The sequence below is a fragment of the Parus major genome, chromosome Z, assembly GCF_001522545.3.
Source record: "Parus major isolate Abel chromosome Z, Parus_major1.1, whole genome shotgun sequence".
Lineage (NCBI taxonomy): Eukaryota > Metazoa > Chordata > Aves > Passeriformes > Paridae > Parus > Parus major.
Genome location: NC_031799.1, coordinates 8913923 through 8928415, shown reverse-complemented (window position 1 = coordinate 8928415; position 14493 = coordinate 8913923). Strand labels below are relative to the sequence as shown.

Genomic DNA, 14493 nt, shown 5'->3' with positions numbered 1-14493 from the left:
GTGTACGGCCCCGGGGCGGTGGCCGGGCCCCCTCTGGTGGCTCACACGCGCGCACACGGGGTTCTCTCGCACCCACATTTCCCGTCACAAGCATCTCGCCACCCCATCCCCCCAGCGGCGAATCCCCACCAGCTTCTCCCTCCTTCCCTCCATCCCCTCTGCTTTTCTTCCCTATATCTCTATTTTGTTTTTCCAGAGTCGTTCCCTGCTGGCGGCATCCCGCCTGCCGCAGATCCTGCGGGAGCAGCACCACCTCCCGGAGAGGTCGCGGCGGAGGCTTTTCCCACTCAGTCTGTTCCCAGCCCCTCTGTGTCCCCTTTGCCCCCGGACTGTGCCACCGGAGGCCCAGGACAGGAGCCACAGGGCTGGGGGCACCTGCAGGGTAGGAGGTGTGCCACCGTCTTGTTCCCCGTGAGCAGGGGTGATTTCGCTGGCACTGTGGTCTCCAGTGGGACCATCGCCACCTCACCATGTCCCACGCTCCATCGGGAAGCTCTTCCAGATATTTCCAGCTTCTCATTTCTGGATGTAATCACTGTCGGTTGGATTTCACCGTCCTTCGGCTCAGGCACCGCTGCCAGCTCCGCACCACATTGGACCGAGATATTTATAGCGAGCAATGCAATCCCTTCCTCCCGGCTTGTGCCGGGCCGGGTGAGCCGAGCTCTGTGACCGTGCGACGGGAGGCACGCATCGCTCGTGGTGGGGACACCTGCACTGGGAATGGGAGGCACAGTGACAGGGACTCCCGGCAACCCCGGAGGTGGAAGGACCTGTGCCGAAACCACCTGCGGTGCCACGCCCACGGTTCTGCTCTGCTCTGGTGGCCTGCCCCAGAATGCTGGGAAGGGACAGCGACACCCTGCCCGCCGCTCAGCGCAGCATCCCTCACGCATCTGAACCTCAGAGGACCTCGAAGGGCCAGTGGCAAGCCCTGCGGGGCCGCCGTGCAGCCAGTGCGCTCCTCCTGGTCTCCCCGACGCAAGCATCCCGCCCCACACAGCTCTGAGCCGTGGGGCAGGGGCTGGCACCACCCCCACTACCCCCCTCCAATCTCTATCGCCCCCCACCCCCGCCCGTTGGGAGCAGGCAGCGGGCTGGGAATGCCAGGAATGCACCGCAGGCATGCTGCCCCCGCTGAGCCCCCTTGCCCCACCGAAGCGCCCTGGAAACAAATGCACGGCACCTCTGTGTATCCCCTGGCTGGGCGGCCCCCCAAGGCAGCCCATGTCATCCCTTTAGGTGCTTCCCAAATCCCCGGGAGGACCGGCAGCCCCGCTCGGCCCGGGTTATCCCAGCCCCACGGCGCCATGGGAGCTTGTGCAAAGCTCATTGCCCCATAGCCAGACCTTGCGCCCTGAGAGCTCCCCTGTGCTTCACTCGGAGGCGTCCACCCTCCTACCCCACCACCCCACAGGCGTCCCATAGCAGAGGGGCTGAAGTCCCAAAAGCTGCCGTGGTGACATTCCCGTTGCATCTAGCCCCCTGCCATCCCCTCCCCTCAGGTCGCCCTGTCCCGTCAGGATTTGTGTCAGTCAGATCCCTGTGGCACGGGTCCCAGTGCACCCTCCATTACTGGGGAGACACACTGGGTCTCAGGGACATCTGGTTCCACAGGGCATCCCAGTTCTCATGGTCCAACTCCCCAGACGCCTCCCTGCATCCCAAATCCCCGAAGATATCTCCAACCTGCTCACCTTCCCCCAGGGGAGATACGCAGGGCCAAAGCACTGGCCTTAATGGAGGCAGTCAGATCCCAGGAAACTCCTCCTCAGAGCCTGATTCCTCCTTTATCCCACAACTTAAGGCCTCCCAAAAATCCCTTGTGAGGACACTCACACCCAGGATATTCCCTCCCCTTCCAGCTGGCTGTACCCCACAGCCGTGTATCCCTTCACGTCCTCGCACCCCTCCCCGGGTTCCCCTTTGCCCCATCATGCACATCCCCTGCACCCCACTGACTTCTCCAAACCCTAGGGACCCCCAGCACGAGACATCCCCTCCACAGGCCCTAGTCGTTGGGGTACCCTAGAACCCGGATGCTCTCTGACTGCATAGCCCCAAACACAGGTACCTCTTTCTCAATCCCCCACTCAGTGAGGGAACTCCAAACCCTAATACTCCCTCCCTGATTCCCCTTAAGGACCCTAGATGCCACGCACCCCCTTCCTCAATCCCTGCCCACTGGGAGCGGCCGGCTCTGGGGACTTTCCTTCCTTAATCCCCCGATGGGGCCCCCGAGCCTGCCCCCAACCCCATCACCCAGAAGCCGAGCACCCCAGTCCCCTGTCCCAAACCGATGCCCTCTTCTCCGATCCCCCCTGACTGCACTTCACCAGAACCAAAGGACCCCTCCCTCCGTTCCCCGCCCACTGGGGACACCCCGAACACGGATCCCCCTCCCCACCTCCCCTCCCGGACACCCTAAAACACAGGCAACCCCTCCTCAGTCCCTGCCTACTAGGAGCCGCCGGACCTGGGGACCGCGCTCTCTAAACCCCCGCTGGGGATCCCAACTAGGGATCGACAGCCTGGAAGCCAGAGACGCCGAACACCCCGCCATCCCCCCACCACCCCAACCAGCGCCCCCCTCCCCGCTAGCCCCACCCCTGGCCCCCCCTCTCCGGGGACACCGCCCCCCGCCCCGCCGCGGTGCCGCCCATCCCCGTGCCCGTCCGGCCGGGCGGGGACCGGCGGCGCCGCCCCCCCGGGGGAGGGCGGTCGGTGGCGGTCGGCGGGGCGGGGGCGCGGCGGGGGCGCCGGAGCGGCGGGCGGCGGCCGGGGCGGAGGAGCCAGCGCGGCCCATGGCTCCGCCGCTGCCGCTGCCGCTGCTGGCGCTGCTGCTGCTGCTGCCGCCGGTACCGACGGGCGCGGGGCGGCGGGCGGCGACCTCCGACGGGGCGCCCGCCAACTTGACGGTGGCGGTGGTGCTGCCCGAGCGCAACGTGAGCTACGCGTGGGCTTGGCCGCGCGTGGGTCCGGCGCTCAGCCTGGCACTGGAAGCGCTGGAGCGGGGCGAGCCGCCGCTGCTGCCGCGGCCCTTCTCGGTGCGCGTCGAGTTCATGAGCTCGGAGCTGGAGGGCGCCTGCTCCGAGTACGTGGCACCGCTCAACGCCGTGGACCTGAAGCTCTACCACGACCCCGACGTGCTGTTCGGGCCGGGCTGCGTGTACCCCGCCGCGTCCGTGGGGCGCTTCGCCTCTCACTGGCGGCTGCCCCTCATCACCGGCGGGGCGGTGGCCGCGGGTTTCAGCCGCAAACGGGAGCAGTACAGCACGACGGTGCGCACCGGGCCCTCGGCACCCAAACTGGGCGCCTTCGTCTCCCACCTCCACGCGCACTTCAACTGGAGCGCCCGCGCCGTGCTCCTCTACGTGGACCGCAAGACCGACGACCGACCCTACTACTTCACCGTCGAGGGTGTCTACCAGGAGCTGCAGGATGGCAACAACCTCACCGTCACCGTCCACATCTACTCCCCCGAGGAGGGCGGCCCCGACACCGCCGTCCACTTCATCAAAGCCAACGGGCGCGGTGCGTGGGGTGGCGCGGCGTGGGCTGCGGGGGGGGCACGATGACCACGGGAGCGATCCGGCTGAGCGCCCGGGGAGCGGGGGCGGCGGTGTGGGAGTGGGAGGAGGAAGGGAGAGCGGAGGGGACTCTCCTTGGGAGATCTGCGTAGGGCTCCGAGAGTGGGAGGCAAAATCCTCCGCGGGGCACAGCGAGGGGCTGAGGATGTGATGGGATCCGTGTGGGGGCATTGGACCCGTCTGGGGCACAGTAGGGGGAAGGATGGGGTGCAGCAAGGGTGCTGGGGTACTGTGGATAACATGTTTGGTACAGCAAGGGGTTAAGGGAGCAGCAGGACCATCTGGGGCACAGAGAGGGGATGGGGATGCAGTGGGACCGCTGCAGGACACAGCAAAGGACTGGGAACACGGTGGGATGCATGTGTGACAAAAAAAAAGGACCAGGGATGGCAGTGGGACTTGTTTGGGGCTAGGGGACAATGGAGGTCCACACAGGGCACAGCAAGTGTCGGAGAGGGCAGTGAGATACATGTGTGGCGCAGCAAAGGGATGGGAATGCAGTGTGATCATGTGGGGTGCAGCAGCAGCTCAAGGAGACAGTGGCACCTTTGTGGGGCACCATGAGGGTCTGCGGACACAACGGGACTTGTGAGGGGTTGAGAGCAAAATGGCACTCATGTGACGCCCGGCAAGGGACCAAGGATCTGGTGGGACTCGTGGGTGCAGTGTGACACCTGTGGTAGGACATGGCAAGGAGCCAGAGGAAGAGTGGGACCCCTGTGGAACACAAGGAGGGGCTGGAGGCACAGCTGGACCTGTGTGGGGCACAGGCAGGGGTGGGCAAAAGGGGCTCTGTGAGGGGTGCAGTGAGGATTGAGCACATTTTGTCACAGTGGGGCTGGAGGAGCAGCAGGACCTGCATAGGAGGTGAGTTGACAGGGGACAAGACAGGACCTGAGCCCCTCACTGGGCCACCCCCTGTGCCAATGGAGGGGCCAGGATGCAGCAGGAGGAGCGGGCACGAGATCTCCCTCCAGGCCCCCAGCCTGGTCAACCTTTGCCAGCAAGAGCTAGGGCAGACCCCCAGCTTGGTGGGACACATGCTGTGAAGGGCACTCTGTGGGACCACCCCACCCTCTGTGTTAGCAGGATCACAGTGACCCAGGCATGTCCTTGGAGGCTGAAGGTGATGCAGTGGATGTGGCTCTTTGAAGGACAGCATCAGCTGTGGCTACATACCTAGAGAACATAGTGCCAACGTACCTAGGTGGCCGTGCCGTGGTCAGGCAGAGACCCTCAGAATGGCACCGGGGCACCCCGGGCTGTGCCTGTCCCTGCTGCACCCCCAGGATGTGGGGCTATGATAGCCCCACCCTGCTGATGGAGGGATAAATCAATTTGTTGCCTTGTGAGTGCCCCAGGAGAGCAGCTATATTGGGAGCGGGAGGAAATGGAGGGGCTTACAGAGGCAGCTGGAGAGCAAGGGCAGCCTGATGCTCTTTCATTATTGATGAGCAGGGTGTATCAATCCTGGAGTCAGCCACTCTGCAATGCTTCTTAATGGATTCTGAGATGCTGTGTCATTAGGAAGGACATCTAGGCAGTGTAAGTGGAGCCAGATGGGCCAGCAGGACTTGTGTCCAAGGCTGGCAGGACCAGGCTGCAGCGGGGAGGTACTCTGGGGTGCTGGACTGGGTCAGGACTGAGGCTAGTGAAGCTGAGACCATGGCTGCGCCACTGGGATGGGAGCTCTTGCATGTGCCATCACCAGCCGCGGGATTTGGAGCATCTTATGGGATGAGGTGAAAGGACTCTGCAGGGAGAAGGGATGAAATCAGTGATTCCTGTCAACGTTTCCATCTTGGTGCCGTAAATCACCCCAATGGGAATCAATCCCTCCTGGTGCAGGCAGGGGGGTTGTGGCTGCTGGGGGGGAAGGCCAGGCATGGACAGAGACCTGAGGGCTTTCTAAGCTGGGGTCATAGCATCACAGAACCATGGAAAGGCTTGGGTTGGAGAGGACCTTAAAGATCATTTAGTTCCATTCCCCCTGCCGCGAGCAGGGATGTTGAGAGGGTCTGGGCCCCTCTGGCCACAGCCCAGAGATGGCACCAGGGTGTGGCGCTGAATGCTTGGCCCTACAGAGGTGGGTGCTCAGGGCTGCAGAGCTGGTCACAGGTCCTTTCCTAGCCCAGGTGTGTGGGGCAGGGATTGGGGACTTGCAAGGTTGTCCCAGGGGTTGGGACCCCTGTATGGAATGGCGTGGAGATGGAAGCAGGGTGTTCAGCTGCACCCATGTCCATGGCCTGCAATAACACCACGTATCATCCCTCTTGGCATCACCTTCCTTCTTCCAAGTTGTAAATATTTCCTAGAGAAAGCCACTTCCCTGCCCTTCTGTGCATCCCCAGGGCTGCTGGTTCTTGACATTCACAGGTCTAATGAACGGACACGAGGGGGAGGGTGGGATTGCCCCTCTCATGGGTGCCTGGGCGACGTGCAGGGGCCCACGTCTCTCCTGCCATTTGGAAAAGCACTGATATAATTAGAGCTGCGGTTGAGGGAATTACCAGAGCATCTGCCTGCAAAAAGCCCAGGTGCCCTGCCTGGGGAGATGGCTGGGTGGTGCTGCTGGAGGGGAGTGCATTTGCTCCTTGCCCCTGCACTCACCCTGGGCCAGGGTGACAGCCTCTGGGCTGCAGTGCCCTGGGCTGGTCAGACTGCTTGAAACTGGGATTTTCTGCCTGAACCCGGGATTTGCCCTCATTTCAGGGTTATCTTCCATCATGCAGGGGTCAAGCAGTGTTGTGCCACCTCATCTGCATGCTCATGGTCCTGCCCCTTTCCTGGGACCTGGCACTCTGCCACCTATACCAGAGACACCCCCTAAATAAATGTCAGGGTACTGGATGCACTCCAGCCTTGCAGAACTTCATTCCCCTTGTCCTGGGGGATGCTGAGGCTGCCCTTGGCCATTTGACGGCCCCTGGGGCATGCGTGTGTCCCCTAAGGTGCTGCTGGCGTGCAGGAAGCTGCCAGCTGGAGGCAGCTGCCCGCCTCAGGGAGAGCCCCAAGCACTGACCCTTCCTTCTGCACAGCTCATGCAACCTATCCCTAGAGAGCCGCCTAGGCGCCGTCCATCCCCTTGCTTGGTGGCCTTTGACCAGGCAGGCTTTTGCTGCCGCCGCAGGGGCTGGCTGCCTGCAGTGTCCCACCATCTGCCACCAGCTGTTGTGGCTCCCCAGCCCCTCTGCCTCCCTTTTCTTGGCGCCTGCAGTGGGATGGGGAGAGTCCTGTCTATGTCCCTGGGGGGAACCTGCAGGCTCTGTGTGTTGGGGTGGTGCTGAGCTGTCCATCCTGGATGACAAATCTGGGGACGTTACTTGATGCAGCACTAGCAAAGTGGGGAAGCCAAGAGTGTTTATTTGAAGTATTGCAGCGTTCAGAAGGAACCATTTCAAACACTGAAACAGGATTTTGCTCACACACAGCCCACGGTGCTGCGATTTCCCTCTCCCCCGTGCCCAGGAGCAGCTCCCCACATTGCTGTGGATTCCCTGTGCCCAAGGTAGCTGTGCTGGGTTTCTCCCACCTGTGGGCTTCCTCACTGCCGCGGTGGGTCACCCTGCCAGCCCTGCTGCCCACATGGCTGGGGCCATACGTGGCTGGGTGCCTTCCAGCAGCAGAGACCCCTTCCCGGGGCGCGGAGCTTCCCGGCTGTCCCCAGCCCCCTCCCACTGCCCGGGTCCGGCCGGGGCTCTGGGCCCCATGCACAAGAGCTGTGTGTCGGGGCCAGCGCCCAAGCGTGACATTCCTCCAGCACCCGCTGCCGCCGCCTCCTTCGTTGCTCAATCCCGGGTTCCCAGCCAGACTGGCTGGAGCGGGGGCCCTGGTTTTCCGGGGGGAGGGAGGAGGCAGTGTCAGGATCTTCAGCAAGGGCACGGAGGGCCCCTGCTCGGGGGGGTTCAGACACTTTTAGGCGCCCGTCCCCACAGCCTGTGATGCCCTGTGCCAGCCGTGTGCTGGCCCCACACAGCACTTGGGTGGGCATCCCCTGGGGGCTGGCCGAGCCCCCAGCAGAGGGTGGGGGCAGGTGGGACAGCCCGACGGGGCCCGGGCACCCCCTTGCCGTGTGGGTCACACCGGCGAAATGCTCTGTTTCCAATTAGCGGCCGCCGAAGGTGCTGGAATCTGGGAACCTGCGCATTCCAGCCGCACGGACAGCCGGCCACGAACCCAAACATGGGTTTGTCCCATTCCACAGCCCGGGTTCCCCAGGGGCCTCCGGCGCACGGCTGCACCGCTTCTCCCAGCCCCCCTGCTTCCGTGGCTAGGGCTGGCATGGAGCAGCCGGGAAGCTGATGCAGGGGGGAGACATCCTCTGGCTGGCTTTTGCTGAATCAGGGTGTGTGGGGTCTGTGCCTGGGGCATCCACCTCATGATTTCAAGCAAGTTTTTCCCTGTGCTCTCCCCCCTTAGTCCAAGGTGATTGATCGGACAAGAGTGGGTCTGTGCCAGCAAGGGCTGTGGGTCTGGCCATGGCTCTAGCCATGGGTCACAGGAGGCAGTGAGCCAAGCACTGCCCCATCTGCCTGCTCCATCCCCCCCCGCAGCCACCGAGTGCTCCCGGGGTGGCTCTGCCCCACCTGCCCCATTGCTGGCTGTGTGCAGTGCGGTGTCCCTGCCCCACTGAAGCTGCCGCCTCTCTTTGGCAGTGGTGTATCTCTGCGGGCCACCAGAGATGCTGCGGCAGATCATGCAGCTGGCACAACAGGAGAACCTCACCAATGGCGACTACGTCTTCTTCTACCTGGACGTCTTTGGGGAGAGCCTGCGGGGCGACTCTGCCCGTGACCCCTTCAAGCCCTGGCAGGAGAGCCCAGGCCAGGACTCAGGGCTGCGCGAGGCTTTCCAGGTGAGCTGCGCCCACCTGCCTGACAGCAGAAACCTCCCCAGCCTGGCCTCAGTGTGTGAACCAGGGTGCTGTGCTTGGTTGCAGATGGTGCTGGTGATCACCTACTATGAGCCCCAAAACCCTGAGTACCAGCATTTCCAAACCCAGCTCATCCTGCGAGCTAAGCAGAAATTTGGGGTGCAGCTCAACTACTCCTTGGTGAGTGAGTCCCCCTGTATGCTGGGGTGGTGGGGTCCCTTGACATGGGTCTGAGGCACCTCACCAAGATGCAGAGGGTGAGACAGCCACAGAAAGTGCCAGAGGGGTCATCCCTGGTGGAAACAGCCACAGACACTGCCATCCCTGCAGAGTGCATGTTGGCCCCAGAGTGGTTATGGGGCCGTGGGTGGGTGTGTGGTCCTGGTGTGAAGGTTCTGGGATGCTCCTGTGTGCGTGGCTGTGGGTGTGCTCAGATTCCCCCTGGCAGATGAACCTGGTGGCGGGCTGTTTCTATGATGGGATGCTGCTGTACGCCATGGTGCTGAATGAGACTCTGCGCGAGGGCGGCTCTAAGAAAAATGCCACCCACATCATCGAGAAGATGCGGGACCGCAAGTTCCAGGGTAACACTGGGATGGGGGCAGCTGGTTTGTGGGTGCTGTGGGGCCAGTGGAATTCAGTCCCTGTCCTGCCTGCATTTTAATTTTCCCACAGGTGTGACAGGGCTTGTGAGTATGGACAGCAACAATGACCGGGACACTGACTTCAACCTATGGGCCATGAGCGACCCCAAGACCGGGCAATATGAGGTGGAGACCAGGTTCCCCCTGGCTGGGGTTGGGGGGTGGGATGGTGGGGTCTGGGGGTGGCCTCATCTCTCTCTGCCGTAGGTGGTGGGACACTACTCAGGTGTGGAGAAGCAAATCCACTGGCTGGGACGACCCATCCCCTGGGTGAAGGGGGCTCCCCCCTTGGACAACCCTCCCTGTGTCTTTGATGTGGATGACCCCTCCTGCGATAAAAGTGGGTGTCCTAGATCCCCACATCCCTTGGACCCCAGCAAGCTTCCATATGGCTGCATGTCAGTCTGGCTGTCATATCCTCTCTTGCCTGCAGCTCCGCTGTCTATGCTGGCCATCGTGGCTTTGGGCACTGGCCTCACCTTTGTCATGTTTGGCATCTCCAGCTTCCTTATCTTCAGGTCAGCCAGGACTGTTTGATGGGTGGGCAGGCAGGGCAGGGGGGATGGGGCCCTGATTCCTATGTGTGCTTCAGGAAGCTGATGCTGGAGAAGGAGCTTGCCAGCATGCTCTGGAGGATCCGCTGGGATGAGCTGCAGTTTGGAAGTCCCGAGCGGTACCACAAGGCAGCGGGCAGCCGGCTCACCTTGTCCCTGGTGAGAGAAGCCATCCATCCCTGAGGCACCCCTGTGCTGCCCTCCCTCCCTGCATGACACCCCTCCCTGTTGATCCCTTACATGGCCCTGTTTCCTACAGAGCTGTAGCCCCACTGTGTCTCTCCTCAACACAGCTCTTCATCCTTACATAGCTCTCCATTCCCTACAGAGACTTATTCCATCCATCCCTGGCATGACTTTCCATCCGCTGCAGAGCCACTATAGATCCATCCACTGTGTAGCACAGCACTTCATCAAGCCCCTGTGTTGCCTTCCACTCCCTACACAGACATACCTTATCCATGTGTTACACTCCATGCAGTGCACCATGCCTCATCCCAGAGTCTTCACCTTTCCTACAGAGCATGCAGAGCTTGTCCTGACCCTTAGAGCCCATCCTGCACACCTTGGATGTCCCTGCCCTGGTCCATTGGTGTCTTAGCCATCTCCCTAATGCCCTCCTTCCCACAGCGTGGCTCCAGCTATGGCTCCTTGATGACCACCCACGGAAAGTACCAGATCTTTGCCAACACCGGCCACTTCAAGGTCAGTGCAGCAGGCAGGGAGCTGAGCCCTCCCCCTGAAATGCCTCAGCTCTGTTGTGCTCCCCCTTGGTTGCACTCCATCCTGCAGGATGTTGGCACTCTCCTCCCCTTTGCAAATTCATCCAGTGGACATTGACCTTTTCCCCTTCCCAAACACCCCAGGGTAACGTTGTGGCCATTAAGCACATCAACAAGAAGCGCATTGAGCTGACGCGGCAGGTGCTCTTCGAGCTAAAACATGTAGGTTTGGGGTCTGCACCAGGGTGGGCAACCTGTGGGGGGGTGCAGGGATTGGTCCTGGGTATGTGGGAGAGTAGCAGGAGCAGCAGCTCATGCCCTTTGACCTCAAAACTGTCTTGGGTCCACTTCTACTGCAGATGCGAGACATCCAGTTCAACCACCTGACACGCTTCATCGGGGCGTGCATCGACCCCCCCAACATCTGCATCATCACCGAGTACTGCCCACGGGGCAGCTTGCAGGTAGCGGGGCTTGGGGACACAGCGGGTGACACTTAGACATTCCTGGTGACCCAGCTGGGCTGGGCATTGTGGGCAGGGCTGTGGATGCTGGTGGCTTACTGAGCTCTCGCTATAAGGCTCACAGCTGAGCTGTCCAAGCAGGTGTCAGAGGACAGTGGAGGGGTAGGGGTGGGTGCTGCAGATCCCTCCAGCTGGGCACTTGGTGAGGCTGCTGTCACCATGACCTGGGTGCTTGGTGGCGTCTACTCAATGTGCTACTCCAGGATGTCCTGGAGAACGAGAGCATCAACCTGGACTGGATGTTTCGCTACTCCCTCATCAATGACATTGTCAAGGTACCCAGCTGAGGGTGTGAAGGGATGGGGGTGGTGCCTGCGAGATACGAGCTTCACTGTGTCCACCTGTCCCAGGGAATGGCCTTCCTGCACAACAGCATCATTGGCCATCACGGCAGCCTCAAGTCATCCAACTGCGTGGTGGACAGCCGCTTCGTGCTGAAGATCACTGACTATGGCCTGGCCAGCTTCCGCTCGCCCAGCGACAACGAGGACACGCATGCACTCTATGCCAGTGAGTGCCTACCTGGGAGGACCAGGGGGATGGGGTGGCTGTGTCTCACTGCACCATTGCTTTGTCCCACCAGAGAAGCTGTGGACAGCCCCAGAGCTGCTGCAGAAGGGGCACCTGCCCACCCCAGGCATGCAGAAGGCTGATGTCTACAGCTTTGGCATCATCGTACAGGAGGTTGCTTTGCGTAATGGCCCTTTCTACATCGAGGGCATGGACCTGAGCCCTAAAGGTGAGGATGGAGCGCACATGTGTGGAGGTCCTGCCCCACTGTGAAGGTCTGGTGCTCACTGTTGACCACACCCTGGCAGAGATTGTGCAGAAGGTGCGTAACAGCCAGAAGCCCTTCTTCCGTCCCTCCATTGACATCGGGGTGCACAGCGAGGAGCTGGCCGTGCTGATGGAACGCTGCTGGGCGCAGGAGCCGGCCGAGCGCCCTGACTTCAGTCAGATCAAGATCTTCATCCGTAGATTCAACAAGTGGGTGGTTGGCATGTGGGGACGGTGGCCCTGGGTGGGAGTGGGGACAGCCATGGGGGTGGTGGCTGGGGAGCACCTCTTCCTGCAGTGCCAACTGACTGCACCCCGGCAGGGAGGGAAGCACCAGTATCCTGGACAACCTGCTGTCGCGCATGGAGCAGTATGCCAACAACCTGGAGAAGCTGGTGGAAGAGAGGACACAGGCCTACCTGGAGGAGAAACGCAAGGCAGAGAACCTCCTCTACCAGATTCTGCCCCAGTGAGAGAGGGACATAGTGGGGGTGTGTGGGTCTGTCTGAGGGTTGGTAAGAGGTTCAGCATGCACCTGCTGCTGTGAATGGGGTCTCTTGCCAGCTTTCCATGCTGGTGTGGGGCAAAGGTTGCAGGAGGAACAGTGGGTTTGGGGTGGAGCTGACCACTGTCCTTGCCAGTTCTGTGGCAGAGCAGCTGAAGCGTGGAGAGACAGTGAGGGCTGAGGCTTTCGACAGTGTCACCATCTACTTCAGTGACATCGTGGGCTTCACTGCCCTCTCAGCAGAGAGCACTCCCATGCAGGTGAGAGCAGGACTTGGGGGGCAGCACCTCTGTGGGACTGGTGGAGGTCTCACAGCCTTGCAATGCCATCCCTGGGGTTGGGGCACATGTGCACTCCCAGATGCACACACACCCTTGTTCCATCCAGGTTGTGATGCTGCTGAATGATCTCTACACTTGCTTTGATGCCATTATTGACAATTTTGATGTCTACAAGGTGAGTGGTGTGGTGAGCAAGCACAGCTCCCTGAAGTGAGGCAGGCAGCAAGGAGCCCAGATTGTATCTGCCCCCCCTGCCCCCACAGGTGGAGACCATTGGGGATGCCTACATGGTGGTTTCTGGGCTGCCTGTGCGCAATGGGAAGCTGCATGCCCGTGAGATTGTCCGCATGGCCTTGGCCCTCCTCGAGGCTGTCAAAACCTTCAAGATCCGTCACCGTCCCAATGACCAGCTCCACCTGCGCATCGGTGTACACACCGGTGAGCCCCCATGCCAGCCAGCTGGGGGGTGTCTGCCCACCCTCCTGCCCATCCTGCAACATTCCCGAGTGCCTCTGTGCCTGCAGGTCCCGTGTGCGCTGGAGTGGTGGGTCTGAAGATGCCACGATACTGCCTCTTTGGGGACACAGTGAACACCGCATCCCGCATGGAATCCAATGGCCAGGGTAAGCCATGGGGCTGGCAGCTCAGCTCCAGAGTCACGGGGTGTGTCCTATTCCTGTGGCATCCAGACATATCTCTCTTTCCCCTCTGTGCTACTCAGCCCTGAAGATCCATGTCTCATCTGCCACCAAAGAAGTCCTGGATGAGTTTGGCTGCTTTGAGCTGGAGCTGCGTGGCGATGTAGAAATGAAGGTGAGGGCACAGTAATGCTGGTGGGGTACCAGCCCTTCCAACCACAGAGGAATGTGATGGGGAGGTGGGTTGGGGCTGGAACCCCTTGTGCTGGGGATGACACCCGACAAGCAGCTGCAGGAGCGAGCAGGGTCTAACTTGCTCACCTCTGCCTCCAGGGCAAGGGGAAGATGCGGACATACTGGCTGCTGGGCGAGAGGAAAGACCCTTAAGACATTTGAGCCCAGTGGCTGTGGCAGAGCCCCCTGGCCACCAGTGCTTTCCGGTGCTCCAGGATGCACCGGCGCACCACCCCCCCCCCCCCCCCCCCCCCCCCCCCCCCCCCCCCCCCCCCCCCCCCCCCCATCACTGCATCCACCTGCCTCTGCAGCCCCCCTGCTTCAGCAGGGCCTGGGCAAGGTGGGGCAGCGGCCACAGCACCGTCTGCCCCCCTCCATCAGCACCAGCAAAGCCCACCTTCCCCACAGCCTCCGCTGGAGTGGGGTGATCCAGCCCTGATCCAGCCCGAGGGACCTTCTATCCCCCCCACCCTCTAAGGTCTGCCATCCCTGTCCTCTCTCCTGTGGCTCAGCTGGCTCTGAGCTTCTCCGGGGCCTGGCTGCCCCGCAGGGCACTTTGCCGTCTCTTTTCAGTACCTGGTCCCCAGCAGAAGTTGTGCCCATGTCAACCCCTCCCTGGGGTGGGGGGAAATGGGGATTCCTGCCAAGACTGACTCCTTGGCCAGGTCAGGCTTCAATGCCGCAGCTCCCCCCCTCCCCAGTGTTCCCTTCCCCTGTATATAACCCCATCGGGTCATGTAAATACCCATCCCTCCTCCAGGTGTAAATATAGGACTCGCTGCAACTATTTTGTTCAAATACAAACTTCCCCAGATCCATCTGTCCTGTGGCCTCTACTTTGCTCTGCCCCAGCATGCCAAGTGGGGAGGGAGGCCGGGGGGGGACCCCAGTATGGAACTCAGCCTAGGCTGGCGACAGCTGCCTGAGACATCCCAAGAGATTGTATCCCGAGGGTCTGTCTGTGGTATAGGGGCAGGGTGTGGGCACGGGGAGCCAGTGCTGGGCGGTCACAGCAGCGGCTGCTGAGGGCTTGGGCGGTGCTGGGAAGGCAGGGCTGCCGTGGGTTTGCTTTGGCGTGAGGGCTGCAGTGCGTTCCTCTGAGCTCATGCTCTGGCCGCCCTGCTGCCGCCTCTTACTGGAACACACCTGTG

At 61.7% G+C, this 14493-nt stretch overlaps 1 protein-coding gene across 1 annotated transcript; it reads left to right on the top strand.

Annotated features, from left to right (window-relative positions):
- The first annotated feature begins 2774 nt into the window (after positions 1-2774).
- NPR2 (natriuretic peptide receptor 2) lies at positions 2775-14160 on the top strand. Its single transcript, XM_015615532.2, has 22 exons — positions 2775-3534; positions 8246-8445; positions 8530-8643; positions 8912-9047; positions 9139-9233; positions 9315-9447; positions 9541-9625; positions 9700-9820; positions 10292-10366; positions 10528-10605; positions 10743-10847; positions 11111-11182; positions 11258-11417; positions 11491-11646; positions 11726-11894; positions 12007-12153; positions 12326-12449; positions 12577-12645; positions 12734-12908; positions 12995-13093; positions 13192-13283; positions 13442-14160. The coding sequence occupies exons 1-22, from the start codon at positions 2805-2807 to the stop codon at positions 13493-13495; spliced, it is 3189 nt and encodes a 1062-aa protein (XP_015471018.1). The 5' UTR covers positions 2775-2804; the 3' UTR covers positions 13496-14160.
- The last annotated feature ends 333 nt before the right edge of the window (positions 14161-14493 follow it).

Excerpts from the sequence above, each read along its gene's own strand:
- NPR2 (XM_015615532.2), top strand. The coding sequence starts at position 2,805 with ATGGCTCCGCCGCTGCCGCTGCCGCTGCTGGCGCTGCTGCTGCTGCTG. Across the intron at positions 3,535-8,245 it reads CATCAAAGCCAACGGGCGCG|TGGTGTATCTCTGCGGGCCA; the intron begins GTGCGTGGGGTG and ends TCTCTTTGGCAG. Across the intron at positions 12,909-12,994 it reads GCGCATCGGTGTACACACCG|GTCCCGTGTGCGCTGGAGTG; the intron begins GTGAGCCCCCAT and ends CTGTGCCTGCAG.